The 27,484-nt window shown below is 43.3% G+C and overlaps 1 protein-coding gene across 6 annotated transcripts in view; it reads left to right on the top strand.

Annotated features, from left to right (window-relative positions):
* Positions 1-27,484, top strand: part of AP2B1 (adaptor related protein complex 2 subunit beta 1) — a 138,575-nt gene that overhangs the window by 32,853 nt on the left and 78,238 nt on the right. For all 6 annotated transcript variants that reach the window (XM_070735155.1, XM_070735153.1, XM_070735152.1 and 3 more), the window contains exons 6-10: positions 10,400-10,590; positions 18,163-18,384; positions 19,185-19,305; positions 21,922-22,017; positions 26,396-26,511. In XM_070735155.1, the coding sequence (XP_070591256.1) occupies positions 10,400-10,590; positions 18,163-18,384; positions 19,185-19,305; positions 21,922-22,017; positions 26,396-26,511 (746 nt within the window). The remainder of the gene's footprint in view (positions 1-10,399; positions 10,591-18,162; positions 18,385-19,184; positions 19,306-21,921; positions 22,018-26,395; positions 26,512-27,484) is intronic.

The raw sequence follows: 27,484 nt of genomic DNA on the forward strand, positions 1-27,484 counted from the left end.
TCCTTGGATTCAGAACAAGAGTTAATGATACAGCCACGCATGCGGAGAGTGATGCATAGGCAACAACAACTGAGAGATTATTACCAAAGAAAATGAGGCCACCTGTGGTTGAGTGGGGCTGTGGTAATTAGTGAGGCTGCTATAAATAGCAGCCTGTGGGTTTGGCCATTGTGGAGGATTATCTGATTGTTGTGTTTCGTGACTGCTTTACTGACTTTGACCTTTTGTGTGCTGATTTCCCCCCGCTTTGAAACTAAACTAAAGCAAAGTGTGTTTCACTTTGTGAAAGAGGAAGGACTGTGAATTGCCTCACAGCTGCAAGCTAAGTATCACAGAACTGATAAGGGACTTGTACAAATTACCAGTTTGTTTGGAGACGAGTGCTCTTTGCTATACCAAAAGAGGGCTTGGTTTAAGTGAATTTTCATTATAAAGAACATTGCTTTGAATTTTCAAACGTGTGTGTCTCTGAAATTTATACCTGTGATTTTTTGGGAGGAGTCTACCAGAGAGCCCGACAGAACAGTGTCTAACTAAGATGCCTCCATTCAGATTTGCTTGCATGAATATTGATGATCTCAGCAACATTATCTTCTCACCACTGCGAGAAGCTTTGTGAGTGAGCCGAAAGCCAAACTTGATTTTATTTATTTATTTATTTATTTTCCCTTTTTGCCCATCATCCAGTCTGCAGGTAGAAAAAAAAACAAAGGGGAGAAGGAACCCAGGGGCTACGTTCCTTTTAAATGAAACGAATGATTTCGGCCAATGAAACAAGCCACAAATAGATTAAAGCGCAGACGGACTGTTGAACTCCTGAATTGCTGAGCTGGTTATGCCCATTGTTGTACTACTGTGCCATCGTAGACGTTTTGTACGATTTAGAAAGACAGGGAGATTGCTAGGAGGAGACTGAAACAGTAATGGATGTAAGAGCAGAAGATAATCTGAGGAAGCAGCATCCCAAGGGAAAGGACACCAGGTGGAGACAAAATGCTGAGAGAAGAAAGGCGATTTGCTGCTGGTAGAAAAAAGTAATGTGGAGGAAATAGTTGGAGAATATCTGTCCAGGAGGCTAATTTAGAACTCTTTTTGACATGCAGTTAGATTATTATTTTTGCAAGGGGGGGGGATTACAATTACAATTAGGTTTCTTTTTTGTATTAGTAAGACTTCTATACTTAGTGGAGCAATGGTAGCTCCTTTAAATGTTAAATGTTGTTTGTCTTGTTTACCTTAAAGAAAAATCAATAAAAATATATTTTTTTTAAAAATAGATTATTATTTTTGTAGAGAAACCATTTTGAATGGTCGTTGGATTTTTAGTCTTTCAATTTTCCCTAATAGTTCCCAGAGTACATGATTTATGGCGGTGACAGGATACTTTAGTTTGGCAGGATTCCCTCTATGGGTGAGGAACCATGAAGAAGTCTGCTTGGAAGAATCACATACTGTATATCTTTCTTGGTTTTTGAAGCCTGACAGCTGGAGATTGCTCTTCCGCATCAGACAAGTGAATAAGCAAAAAGAGACCAATAGACATTAGCTTTCTGCTATAGCTTTGGTCCTATGTAAATGTCCAGTGATGCTGTACCCCGACCTGCAGTCCTGGATCTGACAGAGCAACTGACTGCAGGTCAGGGTTGAATCAGAATTTGACCTAAGCCTTCCATGAGTCCTCATTTTAGGAAATCTGTATCACTTTGGACCAATTCCATTGTAATCAACAATGAGCCTTCCTTCCTTCCTTCCTTCCTTCCTTCCTTCCTTCCTTCCTTCCTTCCTTCCTTCCTTCCTTCCTTCCTTCCTCTCCCTCTCCTTCTTTCATTCACTCTTTCCCCCTCCCTACCACCCTATCTCCTTTCTCCTCCCTTTTCCTTTCCTCCTTTCCTCCCTCCCCCTTTCCCTACTTCCTTCTTTTCTCCATTCCTGTCCCCAATATCATCTGATGCCCACAGCCTAATTCTTTACCATCCTGGACCCATGTCTCTTGCTTGGGTAGCCCGAATCTGTCAATCTTCCCCATCCGTCAATCCTTTGTGGTACATCAGACCAGGATCCACCAACCCAGAGAAATATTAGAAGTCCATTTTATTGAGACAGATAATATAGTAGCAACATTATTAGCAACAGTTGCTAATATAGTAGCAACTGGTGCCTGGTGCCTATTTGGACAGGGAGTCATTGCTCACAGTCACTCATGCCCTCATCACCTCGAGATTCGGTTACTGCAACGCTCTCTACATGGGGCTACCTTTGAAAAGTGTTCGGAAACTTCAGATCGTGCAGAACGCGGCCGCGAGAGCCATCGTGGGGCTTCCCAGATTCGCCCACGTATCTTCAACACTCCCTGGCTTGCATTGGCTGCCGATCAGTTTCCGGTCACAATTCAAAGTGTTGGTCATGACCTTTAAAACCCTACATGGTATTGGACCAGAGTACCTCCGGAACTGCCTGCTACTGCACGAATCCCAGCGGCCGATAAGGTCCCACAGAGTTGGCCTTCTCCGGGTCCCATTGACTAAACAATGTCGTCTGGCGGGCCCCAGGAGAAGAACCTTCTCTGTGGCGGCCCCAGCCCTCTGGAACCAACTCCCCCCGGAGATTAGAACTGCCCCCACCCTCCTTGTCTTTTGTAAACTACTTAAGACCCACCTATACCGCCAGGTATGGGGGATTTGAGACATCTTCCCCCAGGCTCATTATAATTTATGTTTGGTATGTATGTTTATTTATTTATTACTTAGATTTGTATGCCGCCCCTCTCCGAAGACTCGGGGCGGCTCACAACACGTGGAAACAAATCATAAATAATCTGACAATTTAAAATATTAAAGATTTTAAAAAGACCCCATATACTAACAGACATACACACAAGTATACCATACATAAATTAGACATGCCCAGGGGAAGATGTTTCAGTTCCCCCATGCCTGACGACAAAGGTGGGTTTTAAGGAGTTTATGGAAGGCAGGAAGAGTAGTACAGTATACTGGTATGTATGTGCTGTTTGGTTTTTAATTATGATAGGGGTTTTAGTTATTTTTAATACAGTGTTCCCTCGATTCGAACTTCGTGGATAGCCTATACCACGGTTTTTCAAAAAATATTAATTAAAAATACTTCACGGTTTTTTTCTATACCACGGTTTTTTCCATCCGAAAAACTAATAATTTTTGCAAATAAATAACAAAAAAAAAATTATTGTTAATAAATAATTATGTTTATAAATATCAGGATCACTATTCAATGGTGAGTACCGGTAATAATGGTGAGTAAATGGTTGTTAAGGGAATGGGAAATGGTAATTTAGGGGTTTAAAGTGTTAAGGGAAGGCTTGTGATACTGTCCATAGCCAAAAATGGTGTATTTACTTCCGCATCTCTACTTCGCGGAAATTCGACTTTCGCGGGCGGTCTCGGAACGCATCCCCTGCGAAAATCGAGGGAACACTGTACTGTATTAGATTTGTGCCATTATAATATTGTTTTTATCGTTGTTGTGAGCCGCCCCGAGTCTTCGGAGAGGGGCGGCATACAAATCTAATACATTGAATTGAATTGAATTATGTAAACGTTCCTTTTGCTCCTTCTGACACCAAAGCACCTCAAGAGAAGGCAGCCTTGAGCTACTTTTCACCCCTTCCTGTTTTCCCGGGATAAATTCCTGTTTTCTTAAACATTGCCACCTATTTTCTGCAAAGCCATCTGCTTGCCTTTTTTATGTACCCAATAAATCTCGCTTATCCAAAAAAGAAAGAAAGAAAATAAGACACACAGTGAGCCATTAGAGGGCAGCATGAAATTCTTTTATGGTCAGCAATTCCCCAAGTTATAAGGAAAATGTTAAATTTCCGCTTCAAGGAAAGTTAGAGGTTGATTTATAATGTAGGGATTTCTTTTTAATTTTTCTCTTGTAATATTATGTTTTTATTTCACAGTGCCTTGCTCTATGTGCTACCTGGCTTTATAAGTGTTTTTAGGAATTTTGTTTTAACATTGCAAATGCGTCCCCCATGCAACCATAGTCTTCGTTTGGCTTAAAAATAATAATAAATAAGAGCTTTTTTTTCTCAGAGACTGACCTGGGCAAAAGAACCACTCTTCCCATCCTCCAGCAATGCCTTCTTTAAACAACCTGGATGCTTTCAACTACAACTCCCATCACTTCAGTTAGCATGTTAGTAGTTAAGGGCTATGGACACTGTCGACCAAATAGTTGAGTTGGGGTGGATATTGAAGGCAGTATGAGTCTGCTTTAAAGCAGTGCTCCCTAAATCTGGGTAAGTTGGGTAAACGTGATTTTCCTTTGGATAACTAGGCGTGAACCCATTATCCAGTCACTGCATGGACATTTAAATTGATTTTAATTGACTGAGTAAAAAAGTATTTTACTTATATTGGGTAAAAAGGATTTTCTGATAAGGAAGGACAAGGTTTGGGAAACTGTGCTTTAAAGCTGTCAAGTAGAAAACTGAGGTAGGGTCTTGTGCTTTAGTCAGTGTTTAGATCAGGGGTCTCCAACTTTGGCAACTTTAAACCTGGTGGACTTCAACTCCAAGAATTCTGGGAGCTGAAGCAAAGCTGGCTGGGGAATTCTGGGAGTTGAAGTCCACCAGGCTTCAAGTTGCCAAGATTGGAGACCCCTGGTCTAGATTATACCGTAAAGGCCTTGAAGACATGGCTACCCCAACTAATCTTTGGCCCTAATTGGGATGTTGCTCCCTCTTTCTTTATTCTGATCAGTTTTATTTAAATTTAAGATCTGCATTTATTGTTTTAATTATTTTACATGGCATTTTATTCAGTGTATTAAGCCGCCTAGAGCCGCCTTGGTGAGATGGATGGCATACATGTTTAAAGAGCCAGGGTGTCACTGTGATTAGAATGCAGTATTGCAGACTAACTCTGCCCCAGCCAGGAGTTCGATCGTGACTGGCTCAAAGTTGATTCAGCTTCTTTGGATAACTACACATGAACCTATTACCCAATCATTACAAGGATATTTAAATTGACTTAAAGAATTTTGCTTACATTGGATAAAAAGGATTTTCTGATAAGGAAGGACCAAGTTTGGGAAAGGCTGCTTTAAAGCTTTCAAGTAGAAAACTGAGTTAGTTCTTCTTCAGTCAGTGTCTAAGTCAGTTGTCAGCAACCTGCGGCTCTGGAGCCGCATGCAGCTCTTTGGGCCTTTCTGCTGTGGCTACCTGTCGGATGATCCCATCACTGGCACAGTGGGGGATGGAGAAGCAGCCAGGGCAGACACAGATACAGAAAGAGAGAGAGACATAGAGAGATACAGAGGGGAAGGAGGGGGGGGGAGAGAGAGAGAGAGAGAGATGTCAAAAGGGTTTTGTGCTTCCCAGTGTTTTAACAACCAGTCTATGCCCTAATGGCCAGCTGTATAGGTGTGGCGGGGGGGGGGGTCGGGTGTCTGGTGGAAATGAGTGACATTGAATTGGCCACACCCACCCGGGTTTTGTGGCTCCCGGTGTTTTATTTTCTGCGGGAAACGGGTCCAAATGACTCTTTGAGTGTTTAAGGTTACACTCTCCTGGTCTAAGTTATACCTAGTGACAAATCCTAAATCCAAGATAACAAAATACATTTGACTCTGTTTATCTAAAAGCCTTAACCACTTGCTGTATTAGTTAGGGTATTAGACTGGAATTCGAGAGACCATTAATTCCAGTTCTGCTTTGAGTACAAAACCATTTGTCTGGCTTTGGGCCTGTGACTCTCAGCCCTAGGAAGAGACAATGGCATACTAATTTTTTTAACCCACCTTTGCTAATTTTATAAATAAGGTGGAAAACATCTTTCTCCTCCTATTTTCCCCACAACCACCATCACCCTGTGGGGTAAATTGAGCTGAGGAAGACTGGCCGAAAGCCACCACCCAGCTTTCAAGCCCAAAGCAGAAGAATTCAGTCTTCTGGTTTCTAGCCAATAGGTGGTGTTTTAACCACTAGACCAAAATATTGTTGAGAAAACTGCAGGGAAAAGTATTGTCCATGCAGCATAATACTGTGCCCAGACAGTCTTAGCTGGTGACAAGGATCTGGGATGTTTGTTTGAGGTTAAGGGAGATTTTAATGGGATATAATCATTCCTGCTTTTTAAGCCCCTGTTTACATAAGTTATTTGCTGGCTTGCAGTTGATATTTGCCCACACAGTGTCAGAACTCTAGAAAGGAGGAATATACTGTATCCCTTCACTGCATGCCCAAAAATTTAGATTGCCATCTTTTTACACCTCCAAATAGCATCGAGGGAGGGTTTAGGCAAGACCCAAAGAGTTGAACCTCTCCTGAGTCTTTCCCATCAGGCAGATTTGCCCATAATGGCCTATTCCTTTTCACTCAAGCAGCACACCCCTAATGTCCCACTCATCCCAGTATGCTTTTATTCTGAATGTGGGATGGGGGCAGCTTTGGAAAGACCTCCTGTGCTTCTGCTTCTTTCATCTTCCCAGCCGCTGTGAAGGCCAGCTGTGATTTTCCATTCTCAAAAGTTTTTATCCAGGAACCGGCATTCTTCATAGGCTGTTGGATATAAAACGTTGAAATCCATTTTTCTCCTTTTTTTCTTCCGTAAAAGAAAAACAGGCTTTTTAAAAAAAACAAACCTGAATTTTAAAAATTCTTTTTATATAAGACTGTTTGGATAGGGACAGGAATTGATTACATTAAGCATGCCCTGATTTTGAGTCCTGATAATAAACCATTGCGCCCTGTATTTAAATGCTTGATCCTATCTCCTGTTTCATAGATGCCATTTTTCTGGGAAAATATCCCTTGTTTCATTTTCCTCTGTTAAAATTGTGTTGCTGTGAATTTGGATCCAGTGTAAGAGAATTCTCATTGTTGGTCACTACAATCGGAGCATGGTAGATAAAAGTCTGCTGTGATTAGATAGGTGGCAACTTTCCAGGGCAGTTTTTCTGCTCTGTGTTTAGCCCCGTAATAATAATAATAATAATAATAATAATAATAATAATAATAATAATAATAATAATTATTATTATTATTATTATTATTTGTTAGATTTGTATGCCGCCCCTCTCCGAGGACTCGGAGCGGCTCACAACAAGAAACAATACAAATCCAAAGGTTCAAACAATTTAAAAACCCTTAATATAGAAAACAATCATACATCTCATACAGACCATACATAAAGCTGAAACGGCCCAGGGGAATCAATTTCCCCATGCCTGATGATAGAAATGGATTTTGAAGAGTTTGCGAAAGGCAAGGAGGGTGGGGGCAGTCCTAATCTCTGGGGGAAGTTGATTCCAGAGGGTCGGGGCCGCCACAGAGAAGGCTCTTCCCTTTGGTCCCGCCAGACAACATTGTTTCGTCGACAGGACCCGGAGAAGGCCAACTCTGTGGGACCTAACTGGGATTCGTGCGACAGAAGGCGGTCCCGTAATGGTGAACCTATGGCACGAGTGCCAAAAGTGGCATGCAGAGCCAACTCTCAGGACACATGAGCCGTCACCTGTTTCTCTTTGGGTTTTCTATTACATGCACAGGTACAATGGTTCTTCTGAGATAACAGAAGTCACTGTGTCTATGTTTGGTCATATATATATAAACCCACCTCTGCCGTCAGGCATGGGGGAATTGAAACATCTCCCCCTTGCCCATGTAGTTTCTGTGTATGATTCGACTGTGTGCTTGTTTTTTATATATTGGGGTTTCTTTTGGATTTTTTATTATTATTATTATTATTTATTGGATTTAACCTAAAACTGTAATTTAGATTGCTAAATATTAGATTTGTTACTATGTATTGTTTACCATTGTGGTGAGCCGCCCCGAGTGTCTACAGAGAGGGGCGGCATATAAATCCAATAAATCTAATCTAATGTATGTATGTATGTATGTATGTATGTATGTGTGTATGTGTGTATGTGTGTATGTGTATATGTGTATATATGTATATATGTATATATGTATATATGTATATATGTATATGTATGTATATATATATCAGATTGTTTTATGTATTTATTTCTATTGATTGAAAGGATTTTGTAAACATAGAAACATAGAAACATAGAAGTCTGACGGCAGAAAAAGACCTCATGGTCCATCTAGTCTGCCCTTATACTATTTTCTGTATTTTATCTTAGGATAGATATATGTTTATCCCAGGCATGTTTAAATTCAGTTACTGTGGATTTATCTACCACGTCTGCTGGAAGTTTGTTCCAAGGATCTACTACTCTTTCAGTAAAATAATATTTTCTCACGTTGCTTTTGATCTTTCCCCCAACTAACTTCAGATTGTGTCCCCTTGTTCTTGTGTTCACTTTCCTATTAAAAACACTTCCCTCCTGAACCTTATTTAACCCTTTAACATATTTAAATGGTTCGATCATGTCCCCCCTTTTCCTTCTGTCCTCCAGACTATACAGATTGAGTTCATTAAGTCTTTCCTGATACATTTTATGCTTAAGACCTTCCACCATTCTTGTAGCCCGTCTTTGGCCCCGTTCAATTTTGTCAATATCTTTTTGTAGGTGAGGTCTCCAGAACTGAACACAGTATTCCAAATGGGGTCTCACCAGCGCGCTATACAGCGGGATCACAATCTCCCTCTTTCTGCTTGTTATACCTCTAGCTATGCAGCCAAGCATCCTACTTGCTTTCCCTACCGCCTGACTGCACTGTTCACCCATTTTGAAACTGTCAGAAATCACTACCCCTAAATCCTTTTCTTCTGAAGTATTTGCTAACACATAACTGCCAATACAATACTCAGATTGAGTATGTGAGAAGTAGTATACAGTGATCCCTCGATTAGCACGGTCTCGATTAGTGCGAAACGCTACAACACGGTTTTTCAAAAAATATTAATTAAAAAATACTCCATGGTTTTTTTGCTATACCACGGTTTTTCCCACCCGATGACGTCATACGTCATCACCAAGAGTCACTTCTCTGTCTCTTTCTCTTTCTTTCCTGTCATTCTCTGCTTCAATCATTTTCTCATTTCTCTTTTTTTCTCCCCTTTTTTCTATCATTTCTCTCTCTCTTTCTTCCTCTCTCACACTCTCTTCCTCCCTCTCTCATCTCTTTCTTTCCTTCTCTCTCTTTCCTTCTCTCTCCCCCCCTCCACATGCCCACGAGAAGAAAAAAAGCAACCTCTGCCGGGCAGCTCCCCTTGTGCCCCCGCTTTGTGCCTGCCTCTTGTCCCTCTCTTTTGGGGATTTTTTTTTCTTTTCTGTCTGAGTGCGTCTGTGTGAGCGCGAGAGAGGGAGTGCGTGTATGTATGTGTGTGTGTGTCTGTTGCGGCTTGGGCTGGTCGGCCTCGGAGGCGGGAGAAGGCAAAGAGGTAGCAAGCGGGGAACCCGGCGGGGTGGATGGCGGCGGCGGCGTGTGTGTGTGTGGTGGCCGCCTTCAGCTTGGGGTCGCCGCCGGCGTGCTCGAAGGACGCGCCGCCGCCCGCCTTGGAGCCCTCGAAAGCCTCGTCGTCTTCTGTGCTCTGCTCGCCGCTGCTCTCCAAGCGGGGCGCAGCGGCTGGGAGCATGCGCCTTTTCTCCCCTGCGTGGATCCTGCCTCTCTTGAAGATGGGGAGCCTGGCGACACGCTGTTTTCCCCCACCGAGGACAATCGGGGTAAACTCTTTTGGTTGGGAACCAACCGGCCCGGTGCTCTTTTGGCTCTCTTGGGGTTTCCCCTTTGCCTGGGCAGCAGGAAGACCCAGGGAAGGTTCCTTTGGCTGCCCAACAGCTGATCTGCTCCGCAGCGTGGCAGCAGCGAGGAGCCGAAGATGGGGTTTCCCCTTTGCCTGGGCAACGGGGAAACTCCATCTTCGGCTCCTCGCTGCTTCCGCGCTGCGGAGCAGATCAGCTGTTGGGCGGCCAAAGGAACCTTCCCTGGGTCTTCCCCGCTGCCCACACGCAAACTCCACCATCTGCGCATGTGCGGCCATGGGGAAAAAAGGGCGCGCATGCGCAGATGGTGTTTTTACTTCCGCACCACTATAACACGGAAAATCGATTAGCGCGGGAGGTCTTGGAACGTAACCCCCGCGCTAATCGAGGGATCACTGTATAAGTATATTTACCGTATTTTTTATTGGTTGAATAAAAAACAGGGATTTTGTAAGACTTCCTCAGTCCATATGGAAAAGTAATATAAGAATAAAAATATAAAACTATATAAAAATGTAGCTCAATTGATCCATTGATCAGAATTTGTATTTAAATTGGTTACATCTGATTTTTTAAAAAGGAAGTGGGCTATAGCCCAATTTAATCATTAAAAAAAAAAAAAAGCCAACTTGGCCCTGCAGACTGACTCCAGAAGTTCGTGGAAGGTTATAAACAGCATTTTGAAGTTTCTGCTCTGCCACTGAGTATCCAGCTTTTTGCTCTCTCTTTCTTTCAGGTTGTGGCCAACGCTGTTGCTGCCTTGTCTGAAATCAGCGAATCTCACCCTAACAGCAATCTGCTAGACCTGAACCCTCAGAACATCAACAAGCTGCTCACTGCTTTAAATGAATGCACAGAGTGGGGGCAGATATTCATCCTGGACTGCCTTTCCAACTACAACCCAAAGGATGACCGTGAAGCCCAAAGGTAGGCTGACCTGTGACTCCCCTACATAGAAACATAGAAGTCTGACGGCAGAAAAAGACCTCATAGTCCATCTAGTCTGCCCTTATACTATTTTCTGTATTTTATCTTAGGATGGATATATGTTTATCCCAGGCATGTTTAAATTCAGTTACTGTGGATTTACCAACCACGTCTGCTGGAAGTTTGTTCCAAGGATCTACTACTCTTTCAGTAAAATAATATTTTCTCACGTTGCTTCTGATCTTTCCCCCAACTGACCTCAGATTGTGCCCCCTTGTTCTTGTGTTCACTTTCCTATTAAAAACACTTCCCTCCTGGACCTTATTTAACCCTTTAACATATTTAAATGTTTCGATCATGTCCCCCCTTTTCCTTCTGTCCTCCAGAGTATACAGATTGAGTTCATTAAGTCTTTCCTGATATGTTTTATGCTTAAGACCTTCCACCATTCTTGTAGCCCGTCTTTGAATGGGAATTCTCCTTTTTAAGAGCTTGATAAAGTTAGATACAGGGGGAACCTTGTAAGTCATCTAGTCCAACCTCCCGTTAAAGCAGAAGGCGAACCTTTTTTTCCTTGGGCATCAAAAGAGCATGCACACACGCTATCACGCATAGGTGAGTGTCCACACATAATTTAATGCCTGGAAGGGCAAAAAAAGCTTTCCCCCCCCCCCAGAGGCTGGAAATGTCCTTTTCCCAGCTTCTGGTAAGTCCAGTAGGCTCATGTGTCACCCTACCCAGGCTCCAAAGGCTTCCCTGGAGCCGGGGGTGGGTAAAAACGCCCTCCCCCACTCCCCAGGAGACTCTCTGGCATCCAAAAACGCCCTCCCAGAGTCTTTGTGTGAGCCAAAAATCAGCTGGCCGGCTTGCGTGCCAGCAGATGTGGCTCCACGTGCCACCTGTGGCACCCGTGCCATAGGTTCGCCATCACTGCCCCACATTGTTCTGCCTGACTGGGCTAGGCAATTCGTAACAGTCCAAGGAAAAGAAATCAAACACACACGTGCTCTTCTAATTAGCAAACTTATATTAAACAAACAAAAAAGGGTTAACCAAAACAGTCCTTAGTGTCAGGAAATAATGATAGTGCAAGGCTTAAGTTAGCCAAATACAAAACACAGGAAAAAGCAAACAAGGACAACCTGCATGGAGCAGAAACGTTTCAGGAGTCCTTTGAATCTGTAGAGCAAACAGCAAGTCCCAGAGGTTTCACCTCCCACGTGCCTGAAAAGGCTGGGTTGAAATCCAAAGGCATGGAACAGAAACTTCAGAGCAGGAACCACAAAGCAACACAGATAAACAGCCACAGTTTGCCTTGTGCCTCTGTTCCCTTTTATACCTTTAGCCCTCATTAAGGGAACCACACCCATCCCTCAGTATAAGATCCACACCCAGCCCAGGTGCTACTCTGATCACCTGTAATAATCCTTCAATTGAGCCCTCCTTTGCATAGCTCTTCAGCTACGCATGTCTATGAATTGGTCTGCAGCGGAATCCAAGGACGAAAGACTGTCTGAGTGACTGCATGCCAAATCCCATGGGCTGTCTGCTGCGTCCTGTGTGCTGTCTGCCAACTCCTCTGAAACAGTGGCCTCATCCTCCTGGCTGTCTGCCACGTCTTCCTGGCTGTCAGCCAGGCTTTCGCACTCACTTTGTGCCGCATCTCTCCCATCTGTGGGAGCCCAAACACAACATACATCATTTCAGACAAATGGCTGTCCAATCTCCCCTTGAATGTCTCAAGTGCTGGAGCCTTCACAACTTCTGCAGGCAAGCTGTTCCACTGGTTGATTGCTCTCACCTTCAGAAAGTTTCTCCTTATTTCCAAGTTGGATCTCTTCTTGGTCAGCTTCCATCCACTATTCCTTGTCTGGCCTTCTGGTACCTTGGAAAACAGCCTCACCTCCTCCTCTCTGTGGCATCCCTTCAAGTATTGGAACACTGCTATCATGTCTCCCCTAGTTCTTCTCTTCGGTAGACTGGCCATGCCCAGTTCTTGCAATTGTTCTTCCTATATTATAGTTTCCAGTTCTGTGACTTCTTCACTGTAGTGGGGTATATAATGCCTTCTGACCTTATGGAAGCCCCTCCCGGTAGGTTATCTAATCCCCAGTTCCTGGCTGGGTTCTGGTTTACTTGGTTACACCATCAACTGTCAAAGTCTCTTGGTCACCAATTATAAAGAACAAATACGAAATGGAGACATTCAAAGTAATTAAACAGCAAGTAAAAAAAGCAAACAAAATGAGCAAGCATCACGAAAGATTAGTTTGGCAGTTAAAACCAGTTTATGACCGATTGTAGCATGCCACAGCCACGGGATTGTGATTTGTGCCATTTCAGCCAAAAAGAAAGACAACCATTGGATATGCTGAATTCGCTTACCAGGCTCATGATTCACTTTAGAACCACATTGATTTACTTTACGATTGTTGTAAAAATTGTGATAAAATTAAGTTTAGCCATGTGACATCTCAACCTATGACTGCAGCAGCTTGCAACCAAAATGCCATGGTCCATTGTGGTTGTGATGTGTGGATTCTCCTGGAGAACCATTGCAAAGCCACTTGTCCTATTCCCAAATCTATTCGATGATCCAGAGGGATATTAAGTTTCATGGTATCTCAATGAGAAATCAAGAATGAGTCATCCTATTTCTCTTGATCCTTAGATTACAGGTTACAGGAAACTGGGCATGGCTAGTGTTAGGATGTCTCGGTATAGCTAGGCTATGAGACCTTCGACATACACCGAGCAGAGAATTTTAACAGAGCGTGGGTGTGTGATAAAGCCAAAGAAACAAAGACACAGACTTAGTTATGCTTAATAAGTACTGTTTACATATAGACAAAAGATAGAAACAATTCATAATAAGCACTAAGCAAATACAATAAAATACGCACAAAGCAAAATACACTCCCCCCTCCAGGCAAAGTAAAGTAAGAATGACTGAGCAGAAATGTGCGTCACAGCATCATTTGAGGGAAGGAGTACTGGCGCCCTCTAATGACGAACCAGCCTAGAATATTTAACTGTTAAAGTGACAGTACAGTTTTTACAGTGGCAACTGTAACATTTAAAGTGATAGTACAAGTTTACAGTGGCAAACCCTAACAAACATGTACCCTGTACTAACAGCTAGTCTAGAGAAGAGAAGGACCAGAGGAGACATGATAGCAGTGTTCCAGTGTTTGAGGGGCTGCCACAGAGAGGAGGCGGGGGGGGGGGGTCAGGCTATTTTCCAAAGCACCTGAAGGCCAGACAAGAAATAATGGATGGAAAATGACCAAGAAGAGAGTCAAGCTAGAAATAAGAAGGGACTTTCTGACAGTAGGAACAATCAACCAATGGAAAAAGCTTTCCTTTGGAAATTGTAGGAGCTTCATCACTTGAGACTTTCAAGAAGAGATTGGACTGCCATTTGTCAGAAATGGGGTAGGGTCTCCTGCTTGAGAGAGTGTGAGTGTGTGTGGGTGGGAGAGTTGGATTAGCTAACCCAGTGCTTCCCAACCGTGGCAACTTGAAGATATTTGGACTTCAACTCCCAGAATTCCCCAGCCAGCAAAAACTGGCTGGGGAATTCTGGGAGTTGAAGTCCAAATATCTTCAAGTTGCCAAGGTTGGGAAACACTGAGCTAACCTATAAGGTCCCTTCCAATTCTGTTAATCTGAGTAATCTGAGATAAGCAGAACCCAAAACAGTCTCAATCACGTAGCCATTTTGAAATGGGTCAGGAGGATATTCCCTAGACTTGCCTGCAGTTGAGAAGCTGCCATATTGTCAGTCATTTTATTCAACCTTGGAAATAGGATAGGAAATAGAATTCTTTATTGGCCAAGTGCACACACAAGGAATTTGTCTTTGGTGCATATGCTCTCAGTGTACATAAAAGAAAAAGATAAAGATACATGGAAAAGATATATTGCAAGTTAGAGAGTGGCTTATTATTAGCTCTTTTTGACAGTGAATTATCAGATCAGGATAATTGCTGTTTTTCATCATCTCAGACCTTCTTTATCTCTGTCAGTATAAAAATTGCTTAGAGTAAAATTGAATCCTAGGTAGACAGTTGTTAACTTTGGCTATTCTTCAATAACTCTTTGAGGTATATACAATTTGAGAAAAGTGGCATGTTCAAGAAGCAGATTTGCATTATTTTTATGTACTGTATACATTAGAGGTCTCCAAACCTGACAACTTTAAGACTTGTGGACTTCAACTCCCAGAATTCTCCAGTCAGCATAGCTGGCTCCAGTCAGTATAGCTGGCTGGAGAATTCTGAGTTGAAGTCCACAAGTCTTAAAGTTGCTAAGTTTGGGGACCTCTGGTATACATGATTATATCATTGTGGAACGCTCCCTATTTTTTTCCACCAGAACATCAACTCTGTGAAATAGGTTGTGTTGGGGCAAAGTAACTGGTCTCAAGTTGTCCAAGAAGCTAGGATTACATTCTCATTAAAACCAGATATTGAGAAAACCCGCTGTTGATATTAAACCACTAACAGAGTTGGCATGCAGACTTTCCAAAACTTTCCTTGGGTATTATCCAAAGGTAGTTCCTGTAACTGGAGCAGGAGGGGTGTGATTTCCCCTTTCCACTTCCCACTCTTAAAATCTGCTCTGCAGACTTCTCAGATCTTGTAGAGCAGATTTTGAAGGGGTGTAGGAAGACTGTGATGTGAAGCAGAAGTCAGATGATAGTCCTTTTTTATTATTTATTTATTTATTTATTTACTCAAATTTATAAGCCGCCCTTCTCCAGTGGACTCAGGGCAGCGTACAGGATAAAATAAATACAAAATCTGAAAACCCCAAACCTTACAGACAACCCTCACTCTGTAAAAGACCTGGGAATACCCATATCAAATAGCCTAAGTGCCAAAGCCCACTGCAACAAGATCACCAAAAAGGCTTCAAGAATTGTTAACCTAATCCTATGTAGCTTCTGCTCCGGTAATCTCACACTTTCACCAGACCAATCCTTGAATACAGCTCATGTGTCTGAAACCCACACTGCATTTCAGACATAAAACTTTAGAAAATGTCCAGAGATATTTTACTAGAAGAGCCCTCCACTCCTCCACTTGCAACATTATACCCTATAAAACTAGACTTACAATCCTAGGTTTAGAAACCTTAGAATTATGTCACCTTAAATACGACCTAAGCATAGCCCATAAAATCATCTGCTACAACGTCCTTCCTGTCAACGACTACTTCAGATTCAATCACAACACACGAGCACACAACAGATACAAACTTAAAGTAAACCGCTCTAATCTCGACTACAGGAAGTATGACTTTAGTAACCAAGTAATTGATGCATGGAACTCACTACCAGACTCTGTACTATCATCATCTAGCCCCCAAAACTTTACCCTTAGACTATCCACTGTTGACCTCTCCCAATTCCTAAGAGATCAGTAAGGGGTGTGCATAAGTGCGCCAGAGTGCCTTCCATCCCCTGTCCTAATGTTTCTCTTTTACTAGTATCATGTGTATAAATATTATTATATCTTTGTATACCACCAATTTGTACTTGACAAAACAAACAAATCAATAAATAATAAAATTAAAAGAAAGCCATCCATCCAAGATTCATCCAATACCACAAACACTTATGCCATCCCGTGAACTGAGAACTGGCAACTGTATTATTCCCAATAGGTGGCAATACCTGGGCCCTCTTATCTAGCATCCAAAACTAAGCAGTATCAGGCCCAAATTAGTACCTCGATCTGAGACTACCAGGGAATCCCACGAGCATAGCAACAGATATTATGAAGTTGAGAAACATCTTGGAAATAGCAGACGGTTACTTTTGTACTGTCAGCAAGAACGTTGTTCAGGTATCTCCATGTCATGAGGAGTCAGGCTTGACTTGAAGGAGACTTAATTTTGGTTCTGAGCTTGTTCTCAGAACCAAGGGAGGACATGATTGAAACATTTAAATATGTCAAAGGGTTAAATAAGGTACAGGAGGGAAGTCTTTTTAATAGGAAAGTGAACACAAGAACAAGGGGACACAATCTGAAGTTAGTTGGGGGAAAGATCAAAAGCAACATGAGAAAATATTTTACTGAAAGAGTAGTAGATCCTTGGAACAAACTTTCAGCAGACGTGGTTGGTAAATCCACAGTAACTGAATTTAAACATGCCTGGGATAAATATATATGCATCCTAAGATAAAATACAAAAAATAGTATAAGGGCAGACTAGATGGATCACAAGGTCTTTTTCTGCCGTCAGTTTTCTATGTTTCTATGTTCTCCAAGGACCGGATAAATGACAGCTATTGTGACACTTTTGTTTGTTGCCTTTAATGAAACTTCCTTCCCCCTTTAATGCTGATTCACGGTGCACATTGGGAGAATGGTAAAATGTCTCTTTTTGAGCTATTGAGAATAAGCAAACATGGGAAATCAATCTGAAATTGATTAATCCAAGTATTTCAGATTACATCGAAACCACTTTTATTTCCAGATGTTGGGAACTATCAGCAGCAAATTAGGTAACTCCCAATATGCGCTACTGATCTGCTTCTCTATTAGCACCTGTGACAGTGATGACAAAGCTATGGCATGCGGGCCAGAGATGGCACACACAGCCCTCTCTGTGCGCATACCGATCTTCTGGTTTCTGGTGTGCACATACATGTTGGCCAGCTGGTCTTTGTGTGCAACAGAGTGCCGTAAACCCAAAGACTGGCCACTTGCACATGTGTATCGGCCATCTCATTTTTGATGTGTGTATGCCAGCCAGCTAGTCTTTGCATGTGCCGGAGTGCCAGAAACCTGAAGACCAGCTGCACATGTGTGCCATTTATCTGGTCTTCAGATTTCTGGCGCTCTGACGCAGGTGTCTCCAGAGTCCACTCCAAGTCTCCAGAGAGAGGCAGCATACAAGTCTACTAAGTTAAATTAATAAATTAAATTAAATGGCCGGCATGCACATACCAGGTCTGGTCTTCAGGTTTCCAGTACTCTGGTGCGTGAGCATGCATGCACATGCACAAGTAGAACAAGGGGACACAATCTGAAGTTAGCTGGGGGAAAGATCAAAAGCAACGTGAGAAAATATTATTTCACTGAAAGAGTAGTAGATGCTTGGAACAAACTTCCAGCAGACGTGGCTGGTAAATCCACAGTAACTGAATTTAAACATGCCTGGGATAAACATATATCCATTGTAAGATAAAATACAGGAAATAGTATAAGGGCAGACTAATAATAATAATAATAATAATAATAATAATAATAATAATAATAATAATAATTTATTAGATTTGTATGCCGCCCCTCTCCGAAGACTAGATGGACCATGAGGTCTTTTTCTGCCGTCAGTCTTCTATGTTTCTATGTTTCTATGACTATCAACCGAAAATATTGTAGTCAAGACTCTCAAGGATCTACTTAATGGAATATCTGATTATGCACAGCAAAAAAAAACCCACTCTGTTGCTCGCTGATTTGAAGTTATCAAAATGTGTCCCTCCAGCATAGCCAGGATTTTCCAGGAGGGAAAAACAGCCTTAGCTGTTCTCTTATTTTTATTTCTCTTCTTTGGCAGCATATGTGAGCGGGTGACACCTCGCCTCTCTCATGCCAACTCCGCTGTTGTGCTTTCGGCTGTCAAAGTGCTGATGAAGTTCCTAGAGCTCCTTCCCAAGGATTCCGACTATTACAACATGTTGCTGAAGAAGCTGGCCCCTCCACTGGTCACCTTGCTGTCTGGCGAGCCTGAAGTCCAATATGTTGCTTTGAGGAACATCAACTTGATTGTGCAGAAAAGGTCAGGCACAAGGAAGGGAGGGTGTTGTTTCAAAGCTTCGGATTGAATCACTGCACATAAAAACAATTTTGTTTGTCCAATCTGGACAAATCCTTGGTATTCTGCAACTACAAGAATATGTTAATGAAGACTTATTTAAACCTGCTCTTATGTTTGTATTTACTATGCACTTCTACTGTTTTGGATGTAACAATCAGCATGTAGCAAAAAGTAAACAAAACCAAAAAACCCACACTCATAGTAAGGACCCCTCAAATGAGGAAAAGTCAATTAATCACAAGTTTTAAATCCGCATGACAAATAATCTACAGGTTCTCACATTTCATTTTGGGTCATTTAGACCCAAGCATAGTAGCGGGGTTAATGGTATTGGCTAACAAAGAGTGCACTTCTGATAAATAGTTTGAAATGCCATTAAAGGGGGAATCAGACAAATTTGGAGTAGTATTATTATTATATTTGCAGATGACTTAATACAGATTTTCTCACGTGCCAGATTTGCTGGCTGGGGAATTCTGGGAATTGAAGTCCAGATATCTTCAAGTTGCCAAGGTTGGGAAACACTGGGTTAGATTATATCTCCGCATCATTCCCAGCCAGCACAGTGTCTGTGCTAACTAGAATAATGTAATGCAAGATATTCAGAGGTGCAAGTAAGCTCAGAGTTGTTTTCAGATCTCCCGTAGAGGTGGCATGGCAGTTCTTTAACTGGAAAATAAATGCAAGTCTGTCTTTTGTCAGGGATGAACAAGAGGGCAGCTTGGCGATCGCTTTATTCTGCGTGTTCATTCTTTTTCCAGGCCTGAAATCCTAAAGCAGGAGATCAAGGTGTTTTTTGTGAAATACAACGACCCCATCTATGTGAAACTGGAAAAACTCGATATCATGATTCGCTTAGCATCCCAAGCCAACATTGCTCAGGTCAGTTGGACCCAATGGGTCCCATTTCGCATTTGTCTAGAAAATGTATCCCAATAAATGCTTTGCTATTGGCTTTGCAGTTAATTGTAATCATTGATTGCCGATCAGTTTCCGGTCACAATTCAAAGTGTTGGTTATGATCTTTAAACCCTACATGGCATTGGGCCAGAGTACCTCCGGAACCGCCTGCTACCGCAAGAATCCCAGCGACCGATGAGGTCCCACAGAGTTGACCTTCTCCGGTCCCGTCGACTAAACAATGTTGTTTGGTGGGCCCCAGGGGAAGAGCCTTCTCTGTGGCGGCCCTGGCCCTTTGGAATCAACTCCCCCTGGAGATTAGAACTGCCCCCACCCTCTTTGTCTTTCATAAATTACTCAAGACCCATCTATACCACCAGGCATGGGGGAGTTGAGACACCTTTCCCCCAGGCTTTTTTATATTTATGTTTGGATATGTATGTTCAAATATGATAGGGTTTTTATGTGCTTTTTAATATTAGATTTGTTTTTGCTAGAATATTGTTTTTATTGTTGTTGTGAGCCGCCCCGAGTTTTCGGAGAGGGGCGGCACACAAATCTAACAAATTAGAATTAGAATTGAGCCTCCAGCTTGGTGCCTCGGGGTGACATTGTGACAAATAACAGGTTTCTTGATGGTGTCCAGTTCCTCTCCTTTCTTAGTTCTTTCCTCTGGCAAGTCTGTATGTTGCATGACTTGAACCCAACCTAAACATTCTTAGACAATAATAAAGGTGTGGCTACAGCCCACTGCTTGGTTGGCCTTCTGATAAATGGATCTAGAACAGGGGTGAAGTGCTCCTGGTTCGCTCATGCCTGTGGGTCGTCAGAGAGCTGGTCGCGAAGGGAGTGCAAGGCTCGGTCCACCCAACCGGATGCCGCCATTGGGGTTTTTTTACCCTCTGTGCATGTGCAAAGCATTCTGTGCATGTGCAGAGAATGAAAAACCCCAAGTGGTACCGCCCGGGCAGGTGGGCGGACCTTTGCGCTCCCTTCACGATCGGCTCTCCGACAACCCTCTGCACACACATACAGCCTGGGAGAAACCCCTCTCAGCAGTAGCGACGGCAAAAGAGATCTCAGAGTCTTGGTGGATAATCAACTAAATATGAGCCAACCATGTGCAGCAGCAGCCAAAAAAGCCAATACAATCCTAAGCTGCATCAACAGGGGAATACACTCCAAGACCAGGGAAGTCTTAATACCACTCTACTATGCCCTGGTCAGACCACACCTGGAATACTGTGTTCAGTTCTGGTCACCACACTTCAAAAAAGACATTGAAACTCTGGAGAAGGTGCAGAAAAGAGCAACCAAGATGATCAGGGGTCTAGAAACCAAGACTTACGAAGAGAGACTGCGGGAACTGGGCATGGATAGCCTAGAGAAAAGGAGGGCCAGAGCGGACATGATAGCAGTCTACAGGTATACGAGGGGATGTCACAGAGAGGAGGGGATCACTTTATTCTCTAGGGCACCGGAGGGCCAGATGAGGAACAAGGGCTGGAAGCTGACCAAGGAGAGATTCAACCTGGAAATAAGGAAGAACTTCCTGACGGTCAGAACGATCAACCAGTGGAACAACCTACCAGCGGACGTTGTGAACTCCAATACTCTGGACATTTTAAAGAGGAAATTGCACTGCCATTTGGCTGGGATGCTATAGGGTTCCTGCTTAGGCAGGGGGTTGGACTTGATGACCCGCATGGTCCATTCCAACTCTAACAATAAATAAATAAAAACCCACAGGCACGAGTGAGCCAGGAACATTTCACCCCTGACCTAACGGTTGGCCATACCTATCATGGGAATTCTTTGATGAGAATGCCCAGTACATGGTCCCAGTATTCCAGATCTGCCATCAGCTTAAAATGACTGTGATCTCCTGCTGTAATACATTTGCAATGTGTTTGTATACTGCTCAAAAAAATAAAGGGAACACTCAAATAACACATCCTAGATCTGAATGAATGAAATGTTCTCATTGAATATTCCATTTGCACAACAGCATTGTGAAATTGATTGTCAGTCAGTGTTGCTTCCTAAGTGTATAGTTTGATTTCACAGAAGTTTGATTTACTTGGAGTTATATTCTGTTGTTTAAGTGTTCCTTTTATTTTTTTGAGCAGTGTATTTCTTTGTAACAGGAAGTCTGACAGTAACTGTCAGACTTTCTACTAAATCTGCACTTCTATTCTACTAGTTTTTTCTCATCATTCCTATCACCCATTTCCTCCCATGTTGACTGTATGACTGTAACTTGTTGCTTATATCCTAAGATTTTTATTAATATTGCTTCTTCGTTGCTTATTTGACCCCTATGACAATCATTAAGTGTCGTACCACATGATTATTGAGAAATGTATATTTTATTTTATTTACGCTGAGAGCATATGCACCAAGACAAATTCCTTGTGTGTCCAATCACACTTGGCCAATAAAGGATTCTATTCTATTCTAGAAACTTGTAAGCAAGTTGTTTCCATTTTATTGGATTGTATCGGGGGCAGCAAGCCAATACGGGACAATAACAACAAGAAATAGTACCGCCCGCAGATTTGATCTGAGTTGTTATTTTTTAAAACGTCTTTCCAACAGGTTTTAGCAGAACTGAAGGAGTATGCCACAGAAGTGGATGTGGACTTTGTACGCAAAGCCGTCCGTGCCATTGGACGATGTGCCATCAAAGTTGAAGTGAGAAGCTTTATTTTCTTCCTTGGTTTTGCTTTTGTGTGTGAATTGCTACACCTGGTTGAACTTCAGTTCAGGAGAGGAACTGTAAGGGTTAAAAACAAACAATGTTAAAAACAAAGTTGACATCATCTGTGTGGCCCGGATGTAGCTCACTTGGTGCGACACACAAGCACCGCAATCAATTCTGCTGGATTCACGATGTCAGATATTGGAAGATGAGGTCAAAAATGGGAAATGAGGTAGCTGCAACTGTGGGATCAAATCTCTGCCCCCCTTTTTTATATGCTTTGAGGTTGTTGCTGTGTTTTGCTTTGTCACACCTCCTTGTGCACCAAAAATATGGCTGGGGAATAGAGTATCCAAGCGTAGTAAATTCTTTTCCTTACTCATCCTAAAAGAGAACATTTTCAGCATTTTGATCTTCCCTTCACACTAAAAAACATACACGTCAGCTTTCAGTCCTTTGGGAAATCCTGTCTTTTGTTGTACTTTCTGCTTTCGGAGCCCTTGGTTTAGACAACACCGTTCAGTCAGTGGGGAACTGTTATAATTTAAAATGCATTTATCTCTGGAACAAACTGACCTCCTCTACCACTGCCAACCCCCACAAACTTCTTAGGTGTTTTTTTTTCTAACAGTAAATGTTATTTGATGTATCTTGAGCTTAACCAGCGTAAAAGCCAATTCTGGGAAATGCTTTTTCTTAGAAAAAGGGCTAATAATTGGGGGATGAATCAGGAAGATTTTATATTCAGTTACTTCAACAGATAGCGATTGTTGAAGGCTGAGATGTGTTCTGTCTGGGTCACTCCAGAAGCCAATACCAACCCAAAAAGAGAAGCCAGACACAATGGTAAAAGGCAAAGGCAGTTTTATAAAATTCAAGAAAAACACAGGTAACAGAAAATGTCCTTACAAACAGGAAAATGCTGTATCTTCAGATATATTCACGAAGGCCAAAAGTCCATGCAGCAATACAGAATTCTTGCTGCCAAGCCAAGGCTGTAGATAGCAGACCTACACCTCCCACGGGTCTTCCAAAGTTGCTGGGCCACAAGCCAGAAACAGAGACGCCGAGAAACAAGACAGGATAACGCCACGCCAAGCTGATAACACTCCACATGGCTTAAAGGGCTTGCCTGCCTTTTAAACCCTGCTGATGAGTACCACACCCAAACCCAGCTGTTTCTACTTCAGTGGTGAAAATATCTCTTTAACTGCTCCTTTCGTTGCTCTGAATGTCGCTGTCTCATGTCAATGACAGCTTGTGCGTCATCACCTAATGACTCTAAGCTACTGGCTGGGGAGAGCCCCCCCCCCCGGGGCTCTCATGCTGTTCGCCTTCATCCCATTCCTGATTTTCCTCTCCCCCGTCTGACTGTTCAGCCCCCTCCTCTGCGCTGTCATCCTCCTCCGGGCATGGAGCCAGCAGAGACACAGCTGGTCCCTGAGCAGCCTCAGGCTGAATCACAAAAAGATGTAGGTTGTGTCCTGCCCCAACTAAGAAGGTAGCAAAGACACAGTTTGCTCAAACTTATTTTAATCAATAATCAGCTACTAATAATTGTCTTAGTAAAGGTCACATACACACGAACTTAAAGGCAGTCTTTTCTTGCAAAAGCCCAAGTCTTAATTAATTATCATTAACAGTTGCCATAAGTTCAGAAAGTCATAAATAATAGAATAGCAATTAGTCTTTGATAGGTCTAAGAAAAAAACGGAACTGAAGCAGATAAACTGAAGCAATTGGGGCAAAGAACCCAAATTATACCTACCAATTGATGGGGACCAAGCTTTCTGAGACAACCCAAGAAAGGGATCTTGGGGTTTAGGTGGACAGCTCAATGAAGATGTCAACCCAGTGTGCAGCAGTAGTAAAAAAAAAAAAAGCAAATTCCATGCTTGGCATGATTAGGAAGGGAAATGAAAATAAGTCAGTAAGTGTTGTTTTGCCTCCGTACAAATCGATGGTGAGACCACACTTGGAGTACTGTGTACAGTTCTGGTCACCACATCTCAAGAAGGATATAATGGAACTGGAAAAGGTGCTAAAAAGGGCAACAACTATGATCAAGGAAATGGAGCACCTCCCTTATGGAACCAGTTGCAACGCCTTGAAAGAGGGCATTTAAGGGATGACTTGATTGAAGAGTATAAAATCATGCATGAGATAGAAAAGGTGGATAGAGAAAAAATCTTTTCTCTATCACACAATACTAGGACAAGGGGGCATTCCCTAAAGCTCATAGGTAAAAAAGTGAGGACAAATAAAGGGAAATATTTCTTCACCCAGAGGGTAGTGAGGACAAATAAAGGGAAATATTTCTTCACCCAGAGGGTCGTTGGTTTATGGAATTCCTTTCCAGAAGAAGTCGTGACAGTTGTCAGCTTTGATAGCTTCAAGGCAGGATTAGACAGATTCATGGATGCCAAGTGTATCGGTGGTTATTGAAACGGATGTCCATGTGCTGCCTCTATGTTGGTTGAGGCAGGCAAGATTCCCTTGAGTACCACTTGTTGGGGGTCAAGGGAAAGGGAGGGTTTTGCCTTCTCTTTCTGCTCAAGATCCCCATGTACAATTGGTGGGCCACTGTGTGACACAGAATGCTGGACTCGATGGGCTTTGGCCTGATTCAGCGTGGCTCTTCTTATGTTCTTATAAGCAGAGCAGAGATTTTCCAGACCCAAGGCAACACCAACACACAAATTTCCAACCTGGTTTCCTGCAGGGATTCAGCTGCTTCTGCTTTCCTTAAGTAGACTAGGGGAGTGGCCAAGGAGCCCCAAGTCTTACTCCCAAGGAGACCTCCTCTGGAGTAGCCATTCCTGACTTTTGGCAGCTCTGCGTGCACGTGCATTAAGAAGAGGCTCCTCCTCTTCTGCCTCATCACTGCTATAAGATACAGCAGTACCTCTAGATACGAGGTGCTCCACATGCGAGTATTCCAAGTTACGAGCCACGACGCGAGCGAAATTTCTGTTCGGTACCTGAGCTCAAATTCGGGATACGAGCCGAGCTTCCGCTAGGTGGTGCAAGAATCCTTGCTTCTGGTTATCTCAGTGCGAAAAACAAAGTCTAAAGGCATTCGTTCGAGATGCGAGTTGATCGACTTACAAGCTCGGGTCTGGAACGAATTACAGTGTTCCCCCGATCATTGCGAGGGTTCCGTTCCAGGACCCCCCCGCAATGAGCGGGTTTTCGCGAAGTAGCGCTGCGGAAGTAAAAACACCATCTGCGCATGTGCAGATGGTGTTTTTACTCGCCCGCAGCAGCGAGGCTTCTCCGCTGACTCCTGGCGAACTTCCCTGCTTTAGGAGTCAGCGGAGAAGCGGCGCACCTGTTTTAAAACGATCGGAGCTGGCCTGGGGGGGCTTTCCAGCAACCCCCGAGCCCGGGTTGGGGGCTCGGGGGTTGCTGGAAAGCCCCCCCAGGCCGGCTCCGATCGTTTTGAAACAGGCGCGCGGCTTCTCTGCTGACTCCTGGCGAACTTCCCGGGCGAAGGGCGAAGGGCGGGCGAGCGGCGAACGGCGGGCAAACGGCGGGTGGCCGGGCGAAGGGCGGGCGAGCGGCGAACGGTGGGTGGCCGGGCAAACGGCGGGCGAGCGGGTGCTGGGGGGGGCTTCGCCCTCCCACCAGCAAGAGGGGGAAGACCCAGGGAAGCCGCCCAGCAGCTGATCTGCCCGGCGCCATCTGCGCATGCGTGCCCATAGAAAAAAAGGGCACGCATGCGCAGATGGTGTTTTGACTTCCGGGTTGAAAAATCGCAAATTAGCCTGTTCGCAATGGTGGGAACGCAATAACCGGGGGATCACTGTAAACTCATATGTCGAGGTACCACTGTACTGGAGATTCTGAAGGCCCTGGCTGAACCTCTGCCTCTGGCACCGAGTCCTCGCCAGCCTCTTCACTGTCCGGCTCAGGTGCCAGCTGCACAGGCCTCTGGTGCATCACCAAATCATTCTCCTCTCGAATGGGATCCGCTATTAGCTGCATGTCGGAGGTCCTGTGGTGGCCCAAGCACTCTGCCAGTGAAAATGGGCTTTCGAGCCCTCCCAAGCTCTGTTTTAGCTGGGTTGCAGGAGGCTATTGCAGCCAAAAACGTAGCTTGGGAACTCATTTTCAGAGGTACCGCGAGCCGGTCCTTCGCTGTTTCCAGGGTGACCCTATGGGCCATATTTAAATACCTTGTGGGCTGGATCTGCCCCCCCCCCGGCCTTGAGTTTGACACCCCTGTGCTAAATAAATAAATAAATTTAAACAGGGAGTGGATGTGACACATGTAGGTGAAATTCTAGAATTGTAAGGCATTTCCAAGTTAGCCTTTATACCCTACTTTATACTTGAAGATGTCTGTTTTGCCCTGTCCTTTTTTGACAGCAATCTGCTGAGCGCTGTGTGAGCACCCTTCTGGATCTCATCCAGACCAAGGTCAACTATGTGGTGCAGGAAGCCATCGTGGTCATCCGAGACATCTTCCGCAAGTATCCCAACAAGTAAGTACAGCTACCAAACGAAGAATGCAGAAGCAACCTTATCGATACTAATTGTGGCTGACCTAAGGGGTGCCAATTTGTATGGCCTTTAGGTGACCTAGTGGAGGAACACCTGAATAAGTAGGGACAGGGCAACTTTATTCGAGAAAAAATCAAGGTGTCATTGACTAAATATTCAGAATCACGAAGTGGGAAGGGAATTTAGAATTTGTTTAGTCCAACTCCAGTTTCATTACAGCAAAGGTTCCCAACCTGATGTTGTGAGATTATATTCCAGGGGGTGTAAAAACCTGGGTTTAGAAGTTTCAAAATGATAATGTGTATGCATAAGTCTTCGGAGACGGGCGGCATACAAATCTAATTAATAATAATAATAATAATAATAATAATAATAATAATAATAATATACTATGTATTGTATTGTGTATGTATATACATAATTATATAATTAATACATTATATATGCGCGTACCATATTTTTCCCCCCTAAAAGAGGCGGGAAATTTGGATGAATCTTATATTTTGAATGGAGCTTTTTGAAGCTTTTTTTTCAGCCCTAACGAGACACTAACAATCTTCCTGACTCTTACTGGCTTGCAGGCTTTTTTTTTTCAAATGTTTTTTCCAGCCCTAAGTCTTTGCAGGCTTGTTTTCATTGCTACTCGCTCTGAATAAGGTTTTTTCCAGCCCTAACCAGGGGATAAAATAATGTGCTGAAGTTGATCAGATTAAGGATGCTATCTAGATGAATACCTGGTGGGCAGATTCCCCCCTCCCTATTTTCCTCCCCCCAAACTAAGGTGTGTTTTATACTCCAGCGTGTCTTATACTCTGAAAAATACAGTAATTGTTTACTTTTGTAAGGGGTGTGAAAATATATCAGAAGCATTCTAGGGGTGTGAAGATATAGAAAAGGTTGGGAACCCCAGAAATGCATTAGAGCATATAAGACTGATGACCACTGACCAGTCTT

The sequence above is a fragment of the Erythrolamprus reginae genome, chromosome 1 (assembly GCF_031021105.1).
Source record: "Erythrolamprus reginae isolate rEryReg1 chromosome 1, rEryReg1.hap1, whole genome shotgun sequence".
Lineage (NCBI taxonomy): Eukaryota > Metazoa > Chordata > Lepidosauria > Squamata > Dipsadidae > Erythrolamprus > Erythrolamprus reginae.